At 40.6% G+C, this 19,110-nt stretch overlaps 1 protein-coding gene across 1 annotated transcript in view; it reads right to left on the minus strand.

The window, feature by feature from the left end:
* Positions 1–19,110, minus strand: part of LOC115060602 (sodium/hydrogen exchanger 9-like) — a 50,352-nt gene that overhangs the window by 15,273 nt on the left and 15,969 nt on the right. Inside the window, exons 8-12 of the mRNA XM_029528563.1 lie at positions 18,616–18,721; positions 15,859–15,947; positions 14,434–14,547; positions 11,577–11,688; positions 10,459–10,612 (exon numbers count right to left, since the gene is read on the minus strand). Coding sequence (XP_029384423.1) covers positions 10,459–10,612; positions 11,577–11,688; positions 14,434–14,547; positions 15,859–15,947; positions 18,616–18,721 — 575 coding nt within the window. The remainder of the gene's footprint in view (positions 1–10,458; positions 10,613–11,576; positions 11,689–14,433; positions 14,548–15,858; positions 15,948–18,615; positions 18,722–19,110) is intronic.

The following is a 19,110-nucleotide window of genomic DNA, read 5'->3' on the forward strand; positions in this document are numbered from 1 at the left end:
AAAAGTGTTGTGGTCATTGATATCCAAACGATTTCAAAAACAATATTGTTCAGTAAGCTTTCAAGAAGCCATCAGGACTTCACAGTTGTGGGACAGCACAAAGCCCATTTCATGACTTCATTTCTCCTTCCTCTCTTCTCACTCTCAAAGATACAAGATCAAATGTCTCCTTCTGATTGCTCTGGAGAACCTCTTTCATGGCTGGCTCTGAGGAATCGCTTGATTCTCAGTTTGGTTGTCATATTTGGACAGTGCCATCTCTTTATAGCGGAGGATCAAGGATAAAATCTGCTGGCACTGGCTAAATATATCAGGAGACCCTCAGAGAGAGAAACTATTGGTATAGAGCATGGATTAACATGGCCAAGCAGCTCCCACAACAGCAGTTCGTCTTGTCTGCTTTGTATGTGGCACTGGGCAAACTTCTTATTGCTTCTAGTCACAAAGCTGAGTGGAGGGATTTCCTTGACCTTTTTAGAGAAAAATGGACAGCAGGAGCCGACGTCAAATGGGATTGGCTCCAGCCCCCCCAACAACCCTGCAGGATAACAGTATGCATGATGATGGATGGATGGAGCCAGGCTATACTAAACAAGCACTGGAGGGCAACTTGAATGGGACAATCCGATCAGCACAATATGCAACAGCTGGAACAGACACAAAGAAAGGTGCCAAGAGATGACAGGAGACAGGAATATAATCAGCCAGCCGATCTGGATGGCCTTTAGTCGAATCTGTACGACAAATCACATGATGTGTCAAACTAGTTTCAGCCCCCCAACACGCACCGAGCTGCTGGACTGACAAGGCTGGAGATGCACAGATGCATGTGTTGCAGGTCCAGGAGTGTTGTGTAGTAGTGGATTGTGGGTTTCGACAAGGATATCAACACCCCACTATCTTCCACCTGCCAACTCGGATGCTGCTTCATCACCCCCACCGTTGTTTGTACACACTCCTTCTCCGCCACGATGTTACTGCTGCTAAGGGGAGACTGGTCTCTATACATAGGTGCTGATGAAATTCTGAGGGTGAGTGGTGAATTATTTAAGAGGGAGGATTATGAAAGCAGCTTCTTGGCACGTTGCTGACTGGTATGAATCGATACAAGCCCTCCTCATAGCCCCCACCTCCACTGAAACCACAGAGCGTCTGAACAGAAGTCCAGACACATGGCTACGGGACACAGCAAACTGGACAACCAGATGCACTGTGTCTGTGCCTGCAAGAGGCTCAATGAAATATAGCACAGAAGAAAGCCAGCAAAAAGAAGAAGGGATGTGTGCCTGCATGTGTGTGTGAGACAGACATAAGGGCCTAATTCAGACTGACCACTTCCACGGGAACAGATGGTCAACTCAAGGCCTGCCAAGTCTATTCTTCTTTTCCCCTGCTTCTCCCTGAAGGTCTACAGTCTGAGTCCGAGGGGTGAGAGGACTGACAGGAGGCACTGCACACAGATGTGGAACACACAGACATACATTTCTGTGGGCGAAGTCCCAGCCTTAGCCATGCACCAGTTACATAACAGTTTCACACAGTTGACTTCGACAAAGATTTGATTTCATGGACTTGATTTGTGCAGTGCCACTGCTCAGAGACTTTCAAGAACAAATAAATGACCATCTTCCAGCACTCAATCGCTCGTTTCACTTGATTGTCTCGTAGTGAGTTACTCTCCATCCATCTCTCCCCCCTCCCTTCTCTCCTATGCCCGTTCTGCTGAGCTGTTAAATCTGCTGCTCTTTCCTCATCTGCGTATTGGGAGTCTGTGTTTGGCTAACACTGTTGTTCTCTCTTTGGCCAATTATTTCCTGCTTCAAAAAACAAACAGTATAGACTAAAAAAAGAACCATCTCAAGAGGGATCCTGGTTTTCAGAGCGACAATCAAAAAAAAAAAAAAATAAAATAAAAATGGAGAGGTTTATGCTAAAATTCAGGGCAGAGTGTAGCGTCATCCATGAGACATGCGAATAATATCAAGACTAGATGAAGACTGTAGTCGGCTTTTTGCTTTCTGCCTAATGACTGCGGATTTGCTCTTTGCTGAAAAATATGGTATTTTATTGCAAATGGATTTCTAATAAACCTATTCTGTTTTTATGTTTCTGTGCTCTGAAAATGGAGTGAGCGTAAAATAGTCACTAATAGTCACTACAATGTGTGGCCTCAGTGGTGTTTGGCCAACCAATGACTAAAACCTTGCATCTAAATTTGCTATTTTATTTTATTTTATTTTTTTTTAACAATTCCAGAGGAAATCACCACAGAGAAAACAATGGATCAGTGGCTTTGGCTTTAAAGGTTTTCTTTTTTGTTTTGGTTTTTTTTTTTTTCTTTTCTGTCCTAAGGTCAAATTGTTATTAAATCATTGCAGATTTTTTTTATGTATGTGATACATTATCTTCTAAAATTTTATTGTATCATTGTGAGAATGAAAGAAAAAAAATAAAATAAAAAAAAAATCGACCTTAGCAGTGACAAAAAAAAAAAAAAAAAAAACACCTCACATTATGTTTCTTTTGTGAATAATAATGAACTTGATTAAATTGATCTATCCGTCTGTTCATCATCTCAGAAAATCTCTCACTATAATTGTGTCTAATTTTACCCTTCAATGTTCTTTCTGTTAATTCTTCAGGAGGGACACGGCTGAAATTATAGCTGGCTAAAAATAATGCCTCTATAAATAAGAGGTGCCCATTGAGAGCGATTGAGAAGCGAGGTCACAAGACAGCTGGGGATGTTGGGTAAGTTGGATTCATTAGCGCACACTGCTTCCAAAGAGTAGCCCCCAGAACTCTCCAACACAAACACATGGCTCAGCTTCCTGGTAACACACACACACACACACACACACGCACACACGCTGATGGAGCACTGGGATCCAAAGTGTTCTGAACACAATTTCTATCGCTACATCCTCAGCTCTTTTGCAGTGCTGCAAATTTACTCCCATCAGTAACATCCATCAACCTTCATTACCACTTTCACGCTCTCTCAGAGGACTCCATGTGGGCCACATTCTTAAAGCATTGTTCATCCACCAGCAGAGTGGAAAAACGTGTGTGAGAGAGAGAGAGAGAACGCGAGCACACGGCAAAGACACCCTGTGTCTGTTTTATAATTCATACTTGTATGTGGATCCTCTTTCAGCCCACAGACACCTGCCAGAGATACACACTGAGCAGACGGATGCTCTCGCTATGTCTTCTCACACCGGTCTCCTTTTTTTCTTAGTCATTAACCAACGAAAAATCTCAAAACACCACTTTTGGATTTCAGTTTTTTTGCATTTACATACAGCCTTCATGCGAAAATCCCCAGCTCGGTATTAGCAGTATCTATCTTTGTTTATGCACCCACGCAAGCGCGCGCGCACACACACACACACACACACACACACACACACACACACACACACACACACACACACACACACACACACACACACACACACACTTTTATTGCCCTGATGCTCTTCTTAATGGCCCTCCTTCTCCCTTTCCATACTGACGTCACATCCATTAGGCCAGGCCTCTGGGCATTTTTAGTGGAGACTGGAGCGCTGGACTCCAATGCACAAGACCCCCATCCAGAGTCAATCTCCACTTGATAAACTCGCCGTATTGGCCGATCTGACAGATGTGGTTACTGCAGCAATCTGTTCAGTCTCTGTCCACACTGCTATGACTATCAATCCACTGTGAGTGGGAGCCCATTGAACTGTATGTCATATGGGGGAATGGATCGTTAACAGAAGCACATTCACACGTGCTCACCCTCACCTGTTTACTGTCTGAACACATGTACAAACAGACACATGAAGGGGTGTCCACAGCTGAGCTAAGAGAGGACTGCCTGTATCTGGTGCCAAAAAAAAAAAAAACCCCAAACATTTTATACGTGATCAGCATCAGAATCTGAATCCACTCGCCTCTCCGAGCTTCCGTTGCTCTTGTTATGTTCCTAATAGCAACATCCTCAAATTAGGATCCTACTTCCCCTGTAAGTGCTATACTCTGTGTCTACAGTCACACGCTGAATACTGCTAAGTATCAGTGACACCTTACAACACAACAAGTTGCACTGACTGACTTTTTTCCCCTTCATGAATATAGAATGAGTCTGAAATACATGGGCAACTTCAGCCTTAGCAAAACAGAGCACGCCAGACTCAAGTGGTGACAGTGCTGTGCTGCCTGATGGACACAGAAATGCAAAATGACAGCTTCAGTAATGTCTATGTGAAACTGAGAGTTTTTGGCGGGTGTGGTCAGGCAGATTTTAAGTGGCAGAGCCAATTCTTGAACTGAGAAAAGAGCGGTTTGAAATGTAAAAATGAAGCTGATCAATGATCAGTGCAGCTGGCTGAACTTGCAGGGTTCCACTGACTTTAATACTGAATATCTAATCGCCAACTAGAGCTGACTCCAATGTAATGAGAAATGAGATCCAAATTTCAGTATAGCCGGGATGTTAACAAAGAAAGGTGAAAAGATAGAGAGAAACAAAAAGAACTGCAGGTTGTTTTGATAAGTAACAATGACAAAGTGTTGTGAGAATTGTATTACAACACCCATTCATCACCGTAGCATCAGGCTACATTAATAATGAATGTGTTCTGGAGACATAAAAAGTCCAGTGTGCAAATCAACTTTTTGCTCGAGTCACAAGAGCAGAGCGAGAGTCACTTGTGCCTTGATCCACTCCTTTACGGAGCAAAAATAAAAATAAAGATGGATAATGTTTCCACGTTCAGAAAGGTATTGCACAAAAAAAGATTGCTTTGGAAATCCCATTACATTACATTATGTACATTTTTAAAGCAAAAGAACATTTGTTCCGTCATTTGTCCCCAAGTCACCCCCCTCGTAGATTGGTTTTTCTTATTCACACTTCTCCAATATTTTCTCATTTCTCTTTATTGCAAAGCCGTCACTTTGAGCGGATATAATAAAGAATACACCAAAAAAGGATGTCACATTTTAAGCTTCTCTTGCTCTCCTTCCTCTGTTTCATTCCCTCCTTACCATGTCAGAGGAGGCAAACCAATGCAGGAGTCATTCATCTTTGGAGTCCTTTGAAATATCTTCCATCCAATCAAGCTGACATCTTTTTTATAATGGGCAGCATGGATTTTGTGTATAGGAGGATACGTGGGTGACTTCCCTCTCTCCTTTAATCTATTACGCCTGTGTATTAGATGCAGTGTGTCTGTATGGCTGTGGGTGTGTGTGACCTTTTTCATATCTGATTCTAGTATTATACTGTCTTCATATGAATGCCAATGACACAAAGAGAGAGAGATGGAGAGAGGTCAGCGGCGAATGAAGGAGAGGTCAGCGTGGCATGAAGGACAGTGAATGATATCAGAGACATGGTTTTCCATCCATCTGTCCACTCAACACAAACAGGCCAGTTATTAGCAAGGCTCCAGCTGTTATGTCTTAGTCTCCAAGTTGTGAATGCTGCTCATTTATTAGTGCAGAAACATCCTCCAGCAGTGAGCAAGCACCATCGTGACATATTTTCAAATGACATCATTTCACTAAACTTTAAAGCAAATGATTTGCATGTGCATTTTTTTTTTTTTTTTTGGCATTCTCTGTAACCTGAGCTATGGGAGCAGTTCTGTGAGGATGTAATTTGGGCTAAATTTTAGCATACTTATGTGTTGATGCCTTACTCACTGTGCACAAAGCTACAATTTGCAAGGGATTTCCAATATCAGTTGGATTCATCCTTCATGGAAATTTGACTCTCGCCAATGCAAATTTTAGTCTGAATCAAGGCGCTGGACTGATCAAGCACTTGTCTGGCTTATGCAAACCACAATGCAAACAAAATCTAATAGTCTGAGCTGGGCTGAGGAAAGTGAAAGGGCTTCAATAGGACATGGCTGGCCAGTGTTCAAAGCCTAGGGACCAGAGACAGCCCGGTACGACTGGATGTCTCATCTCCCCAGAGGTGCTCTGCCACCTCCAGCCCTCATCAAAGCAAAGCGACAGATAGAAACTGAGAAACGGTGTTGTGACACAATGTGTTCATTGGAGCGGTTGCAAAACTGGTTGGGCAGTGACTAAAAGAAAGAAAAAGAATTACAAAAGAATTGATTTTACACATTTTATAATTAGCATTCAGCAGAATAGTTGGAGGCCACATCTGAAATGTGTTACACTTACACACTGGAATATGTATTAACAAATCCATATTTTATTAAATATTTATTAGAGTTCAACCAAAAAGGTTTTATATTAATTGATCAGGCCTGCAGATGGTGTGTCAGTGAGCTCCTGTATCTGACACTGAAGACACTCAAGTTCAGTAAAGACTAAAGAGGGAGAGACTGCAGAGCTTATATCAATGTACCACTTCATCATTAGGAAGAAGTGTCTTTGCTTTGGTGTCAGAAATGCAAAGCTGCTGAAACGGCACAAGGCAAATTTCAAACACAAAGCAGCTTTTTTTTTTTTTTGTTTGATTTTTTCATGGCTCAATGACTCAAGCTTCATTTGTGTAGATCTTCCTGCTAAACCACATCATTTAGGGAAAGCACTTCAATTTTGACTTTGAGTCAATCCCTCATTAGCAGGGTGACTAAACACCAAACTGCTTTCAGATTAGGTGTGCTGGACAAAAATTTTTTAAAAACTCCATAAAAGGGGAAACGCAAGAAACCACGACAATCGATTTCCACAGCCCGAACTGCCTGAAATATGTGGATAGACTGCTAATATAAAATCCTAAAAACTCTGAATTCACCATAGTCAACGATTTATTTCATTCATAAATAATTATCTGGTTAACACAATCTGTTCCTTGAATTATTAACTGTAGAGCATATTCAGTGAAGTCCACCTGACTTTGTACCAGAACAACTGCAATAGCACCTGCGGGACTTACAAGGCATCTTAAAGATACACATATTTTCAAGATCTAATCTCCCCCGCAGACAGGCAATCAAGGTAACAGTACATTCAGACTGCTCTTTTCCAGACCACGCTGCACTGCACCAAGGTTAATCTTTCATCTTCAAATCCCAGCATCCCTGCAAAGTTTGGTTGAGCATGTGTTTGTACTTGAATTGTAATGGTCCCCTTTGTGTTTGCTTTTAAATTGGTAGTTTGGCGATCTTTTTCCCCCCAATGTAGACATTGCTGTTGGCTGGGTATAATCTACTCCCAAGTTTGTTTTTGCCTCCCGGAGAGTAATACTACCATTAAGTGAGCAGTGTGTGTGTTTGTGAATTCAAAAGCAAACATCTCTGAAGGTTGAGTTAGGTCTCAAAAAGCCAGACAATGCAGGGAAGACAAACAAGAAGCATATAAAAGAGAAATGACTGTACGTCATTTCAATGGCAAGTTGTGTTCAGACTTTCCACTAATTACTTCCAATCGCACAATACAAGAAAATTGTATTTTCATTGCTGTATACAGTTTAGTGTAAATGATGGCTTTATTATGCAGCAGCATGATGTGTGGGCAATAATATAGCTTGAAATGAAGACCGGAATGGAGGAGAAAAACAGGAACTGGTGGAGAAGAGTAAGATCTTAAAAAGCTTGTGTTTTGGTACTGTTTTGAGGTGTGATCGACTGAAAACTAAGGTTTTTTTTCAGTGTATCATTGTCATCTGGTTTGAGCCTAAACCATCTATCTAAACAAGCACCATATCTATATCATATTCAGGTAGCTCAGTTTGGATGAATTTGGGGTTTTTTCCATCCACTTTGAGGTTGGAAATTAATTTAATTTCTTATTTTGGTCCTGATTACTATGTTACATCCAGCAGCTTACGTACCCCAGAGGTAAACAGAAAGCTTTGACTGCTTTGACTACTGAAACCTCTCAACACCCGATGAATCAATGTTCCTCTTTCAGTTTGGTCATTGGAAGTGACTGGCAAAATAGATCAATCTGATAAGAGATAATTATTACAATTTTACATGAACAAAATAGAGAAGGGCGGACTGGTTTGATGGAGTAAGCCCACATACATGGAACTGGCATCAAATTACCTGCAATAACAGTTTCCTTGAACGAATTTCCCAGAGCAGAAACTGGGGACATTTTACTTATCGTGTTCTTTTCTTTGACACCTGCAGTGGTGGGTCTTTTGAGGTAGCTACTGGGGTAGAAAAATAAAATAAAACCACTGGACTAAATTCACACAGAGAGCAACTTTCAAAGACTCCTCTGCAAAAACATTTTAGAAATGGAATACAAGTTAACTTTGCTCCAGGTGAAGAGGTGTAATGTATTATTCACCAAAATTCTCCGTACGATTGGATGAGGGAAGGGAGATGAGAAGGGAAGTAGGGGTGGGAGTTTGGGATGGCAAGCCAAGAAAACAGAGCTATTCCCTGAAACATGACAGACCTGAAGGCTCAACGAACGGTTCTGTGGTGTGCTTCAGAGACAGAAAGATTTCTTACAAAAACAGCAGTGTCTGGGGGATAAGAAACAGGCAGGTGCATTATAGAGGATGCATATCAACATTACACATGTATAAAACACAGGCACGGAAGCAAGCAGGGCGGATGGGAGGGAACCAGAATTAAAACTCAGTGATGTTACCCAAAAGCCTCTGAACAAGCAGATTGTGGTTTACACTGCATAGTTAGGCTGGTAAAGCAATACGTGCTGTATATTTCAGCAAAAATCCCGCACAAACCAATTTTGGGCCAGATGGATTCCTATGTAGTATTAGAAAATTACTCTTTCACTTTTTTTCTATGTGCTTTTTTCATTGCTTTGAAAAGGGAAACCCAGTGAACGAACAATATTTGCAGAGATATACATACATTAGTTAGTTAAATTTAGAGGATATCATTGCAGGACTTAATTTTTTTTTGTGATGAGAAATTATTAATGGAAAGTATTCTTATGTGTCTTAAATACATCCAAGGTGAACTTTTTACTGCACTGCTGGCTCATTTAGTAGGCTGTATTGAGAAACACTGAAAGCAAATGGTTATGCAATTAAAAGACAGGTGACAGGAGGTGGCGAGTGTTGAAGTCATGAAATGCAGCCGCTCTGGCTCTAAACCAAAGAGACAAACTATAAAAATGTTACTACAATAATGTTTCAAAATTACCATGAACTGATATTACATCCACTTTAGGTATTTATCTTTGAAAACAGATTTTGGAAGAAGTTGGGTGTGATCCCCAGACTGATTTAGAGACAAAACAGCAAAAACTCCTTAAGCTGCACAACTGACACAGAATCAGAGACCAGGGTCTGTGGACAGGGATCCAGTGTTGAGGGGGATTTTTATCCAGGGGTATTGGTTCTGTGTCTGGAACATAAACGTTAGCATCACAATGGAATGAAGCTTAATTGGCAGTAAAATCTTAAACAAACAACTTGGCAGATTGAATTACCAAAGCCAATCTGCAATTCATTAACGATAGAAAAGTGCCAAGTTTTGTTTCACATCACAAATTGCTTCATTGTATTGTGTTTCTTTGGGAGAGGATGCTTCAAGAGTGTCAAAAAAAACCCCACTATGTAGACACTTCTACTTATTTCCTATATTCCTTTTTAAGCATATACTTCTCCTTAATTTCTCTTTCTCAAGCTATTTTCATCCTCATTTATTTAACAATATTGTTTTCCACTAATGTTATACGTTTTTTTTTTTACTTTGTTAATTTAAATATTCAGAATAGGAGTCATTCCCATTGAACTGATTTCTATACAACAGTGTATTTTCTTTACAGTTACATGCGACCTCATTGACACAGACATGCACACACTTATCACTGACAGTCACTGAGGATTCAAAAGCACTGCCTCAAGAGAATGTGGGAGTCAACACCACAGTTTACAGATATAATAATATTAGTATCCAATTGCTGCTTTGTATCCTTCATGCCTCTTCTACACTCCTTAATCATTATCACCCACTGGCCTGGAATCAATCCTCTTATCGACTATGGTCTCATTATAAAGGTTCTGTTCAGTTTTTTTTTTTTTTTTTTTATCTGTACACTAGCAGTCAAAAGTTTGGACACACTTTCCTATTCATTTGAATGAGAAAGTGTGCCCAATTTTTTGACTGGTAGCGTACATGTGTTTGTGTGTACACTCTAGAAAGCTTCATTTATTGTAGACCTGCTCTGCCCTGTGTACCAGCTGTGCAAGTCGCTAATGGAGGGCAGAGCTGGAGGAGAGACACACAGCTAAGTGCCTGTGTGATGCTGAGCACCAAGGGGAGGAGGGAGAGGCACAATCCAAACATGCAGAGGAAAGCCTTGCAGAGCTGTTGCATATAAAGTGAGCCAAATGCTTAATGTCAGGGTCTAATTGAGCTGTGTCTGTCTGTGTGGTTATGAGAGACAGAGACACTGCAGATGAGGGAGACAGTGATTTACAGAGGGAGAGGAAGAAAAAGTCGATATATCCGCCCTGCATCACTCTGCGTTTCGCAGTTTGGTATTAGCACAAACCTGATGTCCAGACAGCGCAGCATGGGATTGGCAGCTGTACCAAGCACCCAGATGGTGAAGCAGGCCAGCAACACAGTGGTGGTGAGGATGGTGCGCTTCACTTCTGTGGATGTGTCTCTTACAGCCAGGCTTAGCGCTACAGCCCCCCTCAAACCTGAGAGAAGAGGAGACATTTCTGAGCAAACTCTTGGATTACTGACATCGGTCAAACCACAGGATGGCCCTATACCAAGGATTAGAAAGAAGCAGAAGAGCGCAATCCAAGTAATAGCCGTCCATGGGTAAGATATTACAGTCTAATTACCACTGGCATTGCAGACCAGAAAATAGTCCTTCAACATCTCAACTGATGTACAGTGGTGACATAATGCTTAAAGCCAAAACAATTCCCGGCGCAAATCCTCTGCTGCCATAAGAAAGAGAGGGGGGAGGTGGGAATGATGGTAGGGGAGTTTTGAAAAATAGCAAGACAAGGGCTTTTTACAAAGAAACCTTATGTAAGAGGTAAAGTGGGTCAGGCAAGCAGCAAAACATGCTGCTGCTGCACAACCAGACATCAGTCCACATTAAACATTCCTTTCTCCTGCATCATCAGACCATTCAGACCTTCAAGCTTTAGTCTCAGAGGCTAAACTTTTATACATTTTTCCTCCAAAGGCACAGCTACAAAGATAGAAATCCTGAGAATGAAGCCAACATTTTGATTATATAGATTAGTGCTGTAATGAGGGTAGAGAATCATTATAAAGTCTGAGAATGACACTGCTCTTTGTGCCTGCCTACACGCACACACGCACGCACGCACACACACACACACACACATACATATACATGGCCCACTTCTTCCTCAGGGGACGTATTCTCTGAGCGTCCTCACTAATGCCATTAGCTGCTGGCAGTAACGAGAATGGAATAATTAAAGAGCCTTTATGAGATAAACGGGGTAAAAGTTGGGTCTTTTTGTGTGTGTGTGTGTGTGTTTGCAGCTCATACATAAAACATAACACAAAAACAACATCACTACTCAACATTTATCACAGAGGCAACCAGAAATTTGGTAACATGCAAAAGTGACAGCACAAATGAAAATAAATCACGATTCATTTTAAAAACAGTACCTGCAAACATCATGAAGTGCTGGAAGGAGGAAGGTATCTTGTTTGTGCGTCCCAGGTTTAGCAGGAAAGATAAAGTGTAGATGTTGCATGCTCTTGAAATAAACATGGAGAGCTATTCGCATTGAATACAGATTAAGGAGAATTCTTATGAGACACTCACAGGTTGAAGCAAACTTATCAGTCAGCATGTTATCATGGAATTTTTCTTCTAACTCCAAATGTTTGCAGTAGCTATACTCAAAGAACCGATTGTCCACAAAGACAGATTTTTATAAATAATTTAGGTTAATTAATTTAAGCTTTCATTTCAAGGGATTTATTCTGGAGTAAACTATACTATCCAAGGCTGAGGTGAATTATTTATGATACAGTAAGCTTTTGAGTTATTTATTCTGAGAATAAATGCATAAAAAAAAAAAAAAATTGAACTTCAGAAAGCTTCTCATGCAAAATACATGACAGTCAAAAGTCAATCCCATGGTAAACACAAAAGTACAAATTCTTTATGAAGTCGAGCAGTAAAAGCAGTCATGAATATTACTATACACTTGCATATATGTGCACAGACATGCAAGAACACATGCACATGCAGACATTTCCACATAGCATTTAAAAAAAAAAAAAAAAAAAAGAAGAAGTCTGAATATTTTCTGTTTAGGATGCAAACACAGTGTGGCACCATGCCGAGGCACAGAGCCAATCAATCTGTGCCAGCTGTCTCTGCCCTCCACAGACACTTTGATGTCTGACATAGGATGGGCCTGAATGCTAAGTGTCCTGGGCGTCAGTTAGGGAGAGGATAACGTGCAATTATCAGGTACCGAGCTTCTCTTCTGGATACACTGAAACCTTTTGTCTTACTTTTGAAGTTACTGCAAACACTATAAAAACTCAAGAGCAGCCTCACATTGCTAATAGGTTTTTCGTAGATGTACATAGCACGAGGCTGGAAACCAGATGAAGTTGTGCTGCAGAGGATCAGGCAACCTTTTTACTCAACAGCAGCACCACAGATTTTACAGACTCTTTAATTTTAATGTATAAAAATAACCTATTCAGACAGGTACGCCTTCATTATACTCATGTGGAGAGGGGATTTTAGCTATTATACAATAAGTCTAAATATGACGCCTGGAATAATAAAGGGACCGATATCTTAGGCAGGGGACCTAAATCTGACAGGGCTATTACTAAAACAGAGCTCCCTCACACCATGCAGTCAATATAAGATCTTATGCCCCCTATGGATTTTGAAAAGCAATATCCTGCTCCCAAAAGCAGTCATTTCTCTTTATCAAAAGCCTTTGGGCTATTTGAATGGATGTAATTAAGCACTTTCATCTCAGCCTCACTTCCAATAAAGCCCATCTTCATTGTCACTGGCAAAGGCTGCAAGCTATGGTGATAAAATCTACTGTGTAACCAAAGAGCGATCAACAGAGTTTAATTACTGGTGTTATTTCATTTTTATGGACACTTTTAGGGCAGTACAGAAGGACTTTGACCTCCATTTATTTCTTTTTGTAAATCTGGGTCAACTTCCTGAAGACATTCTTTCTGTATTTAAATTTTAGTTATTGAAGTTCATTAATGACAAAGCAAAACATGCTAAGTGCACAAATCAAAAATGTCTCACTGACAGCCCCTCCAACTGGAATCTGCTCACTCAACTCTTTCTCTGACTCTTTTGACCCTATGATGGAAGATGGATTGTAACAATTTCTGGCCATCTGGCCACTGGACTGTGAAAGAACATTTCCTTGGAGTGCAGCCTCTACAGCCTCTACTCAAGCATATATGCTGTGATCATGTCAACTCTCTGGCAAGGACAATTGGACCATGGCGAGGCAGCAGTCCATTACTATCCTTCTGTTCCCCTCAGGTAATGAAGGGCACCACATCAGCTGTGAACATCACATAGCTGTTACGATAGTTTAAATTTAACATGTGATGAGTATTACTGAGGAGCTGATGGTTCTTTGGGATTGTCGCATGTATTATAATGGCAATATGTTGGGGTATAAAGAAGCTGTTGTCTGAAGAGAAACTTAATTTATTGTGTTTTTGTTTGGTGCATACTGTTACAGTTTCTCAGATTTTCATATTCTTTGTCCTGTTCTGACAAAGATATAAAACCAAAATGTTCTAAGTTTCCAATAACGCAAAACAAACAAGAATAAAAACCTCACCTTTAAAAGCTGAAGCAAAAAATAGTTCTGTCTTTTTTAAATGATAAATTGCTTAAACAGTCAATTACCGGGGCAAAAAAATATCTGGGGGAAAAAAAAAAAAAAAGAAAAAAAAAACGAGCACAAAGCTCTTTGATTTTAGTTTCTGGAGCTAATAAGATTTCATCTTCAACCTCAACATAGATATTGCGTTTATGCCACTACTAAAAAACTACTGAAAACAACTGTACGCTTATTTGAAACAGACAAGCATCTGCATTCCACAGATCTTTGGTAGAGAACTGAAAATAAGCAGCTGTACCAATAATTATCTTTTTAAATTTCTGTTCAATAGGCGTTTCTCAGAACAAACACAGCACTGCAGCGTCTTAATCTGCAGCGATGGTGATCGTTGAGAATGGCTGAATGGCATTTGAAGAACTCACCAAATCAAACTTGTACAATTCCAGAGAGGGACTGAGAAAACCACTGCATTGCAGCAACACAGAAGCAAGACATAAACCAGAAAAGCCCGGTCCAATAAGTGGCCGTTGACTGTGCAGATGAAAAATTTTGATTGAAGGTAGAAACATAAAACAGAACAGGATGCCATTTGTGAGGTCTGAGTGGATTCCTCAAGCTGCACAGCAGGGACTGAAGATGCTCCATCATGTAGCAGAAAAGGATACAAATGCCCCAGAAATGAACAGAGCTTTGAAGACATGGTGAGGAAATGTCAGCAGTACATATCCCATGTAGCTGAAGATGAAAATCTCCCCGAGGAAGTTGAGGACTTCAAAGAGCTGCAAATTATTAGGGATTGAGAAGATCATGAGAGAGAAGGTCATCAGAGATGAGGAGGAGTTTAGGGTGTAAGGGTGTGTGTATGTATGTAAGTGTGAGTGTACGGGGGTGAAAGTGAAGGACACCAATCCTATCCAAAAAGATAAACAGGCTTAGACTTGTACAAACATCAACAGATCAAGCACTAATGTTATTCTCTGAGCTATTGAGGAATGGACTGCAAATATGTATAGCTGGAGGACATAATGTGGTGGTCTTTAGCACCAGACATGCTTTCATCATCATTGTCTTTCTAAAAACAGGTATTATTCCACTCGTGCTGTTTCGGGATGCACACGTAAAGAAAAATAGGAAAAGATGCCTATGTGCCAATATTTATTTCTGATGATACTTCCTAGTGGAGGAATATTACAACTGAAGTCATCAGCTCCATCCTCCACTTCCAGAAATTATCCAGGACATCTTAGACAGCTTTGGTGTCATTTACTGTAGATATAAAAAGAATCCGAAAGACTTTTAACAAGCTTTTTCTGGATAAGACATCATGTATTAATTAAGGCCATTACATTGTATCTGATTATGTTAGAGCAGATGTTATAACTTAATAAATTATTTATTAGCTTCTGTTTTTATCAATTAAAACAGCTTTGCTTTGGTCTAATTGAATAAGTGCATCTTTTCTCTTCAGAGCAAAATATCAAAGGGACAGGAGATGGTCACAGAGGAAAATATTTCTCCTACTAGCTATTCAACCAGTGTCTGCATATGCTAAATTACTTTGTCTTTCCCTTTGAGCTGCAGCTGCATGAATAAATCATAAAAATGTAGATAAAGGCATTCTGCCAAGTAAACATACTGCACCATACATATACATTGGTGACGGTATAGCCAAGTCACTTCGTAGGCAATGGCTTCAAAAAGTGCTGCAAAATCTTTTAAAAGGCTTTTCTGTGATAAACAGTTAGCTGCACTGTGGTGCCGTTAATGAATAATAAATGCATAGACGAGTATACGTGTGTACTTCTGATTTATTTGCTGCTCTGTGAAGCTTGCTGGTACAGTATGCCAGTGGGCTGGCCTCCATCTGTGCTGAGCCTTTTAAGCAGATAGTTGGAGACCAACCTCCCACACAGGCACACACTGGACAAGCAGACCACTAATGGCAATTAATGATTGCTTGCGCACATACGCAGGACACAAATATTGGCATCAAAAGGCAGTGTGAACAGAGTGAGGAGAGTGGAAAATGCTGTCCGAAACAGACTACAAACGTCAGTTTAAAAGGGCTCAATCATTCCTCATGAACCTACCTCCTTGGTCCTGCTCTTGCCCTCAGAAGATAAATTATGAATCGAGTATCTTGCCTGGCTCAAGCCACAAGACAGCACTGCAAGAATACCTAAAAAAGATAAGGAAACATTCAATTGAAATTAAAAGAAATTCAGAAGACATAAATAAAAATTTAAAAATAAATGATGTGGATTAGTTGTAAATGTGAGCAATAGTTTGTGGACAAAACTGCTATACATTATTTGACCCCCTGCTGTCTATAAATAGCCCAAATTTTATGCAAAATCGGTTATATATGCATATATTATGTAATCAGGATCGAACAATGCAGATGTTTATGTGCTGCATAGCACACAGAGCCTTGGGACTTCTGATTATGCGCTGTAGGAGGCTTTTCACTCATGGGAAAATCTGAGACAAATGAAAGGATGAATTTAAAAATCAAGTCAACAGATTTCACAACCCAGACATAAACTGACTTTCAATTCACCTCAAACACATAATTTTTGCATGAAACCACTAAATGACCACTGAAGTCCTCTTAGAACAATGCACACAAGACCCAGGAGTCCAACTGAATTCTTCAGTATTTTCTGCGTCTAACCATCAAGTATGTGACATCAAAAATCACACCCACCCAGCCCTGGTTCCACCCTTTGTCCGGGTTCCAGCGAACTCCATCTGTATAAACAACTTAATCAAAATGTTCTGTCCAACCCAAATCCAATATTCTCATGTTTATGGCCAACAAGTTTACTTCCATTTAAACTCCAGAGATAGATATAAAGCTCTGGAAATAATAAATGTGAAAGGATGACACAATCAGAACAGAGCATGCCAGATGCAAAGGAGTAGAAATTTACAGAGAGAAAACAGAAGACAAGCAATGTACGAAAGAGAAAGAAATGCAACAAAAGGCAGCTCCACATAGTAAGGAAAAGGTGTGGAGGGATTGATTTGGAACCTTTGCTTGTACAGAGGAGGCTTGCTGGCCCTGGGTGCTGGAATCTGAAATGCATAGCACAAAAGGTGGGTTGCTGCCTCACAGGACACGCTTGCTTTGTTGCAGTGATTCATTTTCACATTTTGCTCCCTCTACTTTGACAGAGAATCATAGATGATGGCAAAATGTGAAGTTACTGTGCTAGGTAGCGATATTTAGGGGACAGAGCTCTGAGTGATAAATGTGGCAGCAGAGAAAAGGTAGCACCTGTGATTCTCACTGCTAAGTGAAACCAGTCAATTACGCTTAGCTCACCATCCGCCTGGATGCTGACCTGTACCTGCATTATGCTAGCTGCAGTAATCCCTGCTCACAATGTCCTTTCTAGCACTGTTCCACAAAATCTAATGGCGCGTGCAAACATGGCAGATCTAATTTTGGTTACATTTGGTCCAGGGCAACATTCTTTTCTTTGGTTTACATAACAAAGACAGAGGCTACACATCACATGCCATCCACATAGAGACTTCCACACAGGGCCCCCGGCAATAAATGAGATACACCTTCTAATGAGCGGCTATGAGGGGCATAGGATTAATGATAAAAGTGCTCCCGGTTAGGTTCAGGTTCATTAGATAAACCCTCACAAAATTCTTGATATTAACAGAGACAGAAAGAGCTTTGGTTATCAAAGGACACCAGAGGAACCCCCCTAACACTCTCTAGGTCTTTCTGTATGACATGTGGCTTCATCCTTGATGGACCTTTAAATACCTTTAAAAGAGAGGCATTCCAAGACTGCATCAAGATTAATTTTTAAATGATAGCGATTAAATCATAATCTCACACACTGCAGGTTTAACCTCGAAACATTTTACCATCCTGGTACCACTGCACCTCTTCGAAAACTGCCCAAGGCTTGGATCTAAAAGTGTTGAGAATCACTCTTCAGGGTTTTGCTGCTGTTTGCCTCCCACACAAGGTGGCATTCAGAGTGGTGTACTTTATAGACAGGGCATAAAGGGTCCAACAGACAAAGGTCAAGTTATTTCATCAAAACTATCTTCTCTTCCTCCACAGGCCACAGGGAGTGCTGCCGAGTAAGAGCAAGCTCTGTAACAGTCAGCTGAATGAGTGGACTCCTTCCAACAAAATCAGGGAAGGAGAAACCACAACACTAAAGTGTGCACATATACACTACATTCATATTTCAGAGATTACATCTGATATACAGAGGAATGGTGCAACAAGCGAGAAAGGTTTTTAATTACCAACACAAGCTAACTTATATTTTAGGTACTGTGAATTAGTAACTCTGATAAGTGAAATAACTACTCTTCTATAATATAAAACCAATTGTGCTGTATCTATTTTCTTTGGCATGTAGTTATGCCTTTTAAGGAATCGGGATATTTCAGGATCCAGCCGACCTCAGAGGGTACGGGGTGTGTGTAAGAAAAGCTTTCTTTCAATATACAGGAGGTGTGAGTGGACTAAAATGAGTAATTCCAATGTTCTGGGGCCAGGAATTGTGCAGACCATCTAACCTGGACAGCCAAGATTGTGTACACATCATCCCCAGGTTGGAGAAGTGAAAGTGGTCACAAATACCATAAAAGCAGAAGAGTTTGCCAATAAAACAGCAGCTTTTGTTCCTGACATGGCAGAGCAGTAAGCGAGTCAGTTCACGCAGTAGAGAAAGGACTGCCTGAGGGGAAAAGGACAGAGGTTTCCTTACAGGATTTGTATTCTGTCAGACCTCCCTGTCACCCAAACTTCAAACATGGCCACACACACACACACACACAAATGTAATATGTCATAAAGCACTCACCTGAAAGTCCACTGGCTTCAGCTGAGAGGAAACTGCTCCAGGAGAGAAGGAAAAGGACTGATGTTTCCAGCAGTGGACTCTCATGCATGGAAGTAAATTTGGTGAGGTAGAAAACAGTTAAAGGAATACAAGAAGACAATCATATAGTATTTTATACTTTGCATCAGACTAATTTGTTGTTAAAATTGTAACTGTACAAATATATGGAACAAGCCTGCAGTCAAAGCAGCCCTGTAGTACTGCATGCAGAGAGCAGGAGGTGTTGACTAAATCAGGGGATTTGCCATACAGAGCTACCCACCTGGTTACATGAAATTCCTTTCTGCAAGTTCTCCAACAAAATTCCTATCCTACACTGCCATGTACATCCAGAAAAATCAATCTTTGGTAACAGCTCAGAGGGGGTTGATATTTGTGATGGACACACTGAACGTTAAGAACGGGTACAGATTGTGTAAAAATCTTTCCACTCTGCATTCACAGGTCCCTGCAATC

Source organism: Echeneis naucrates, chromosome 20 (assembly GCF_900963305.1).
Source record: "Echeneis naucrates chromosome 20, fEcheNa1.1, whole genome shotgun sequence".
NCBI lineage: Eukaryota > Metazoa > Chordata > Actinopteri > Carangiformes > Echeneidae > Echeneis > Echeneis naucrates.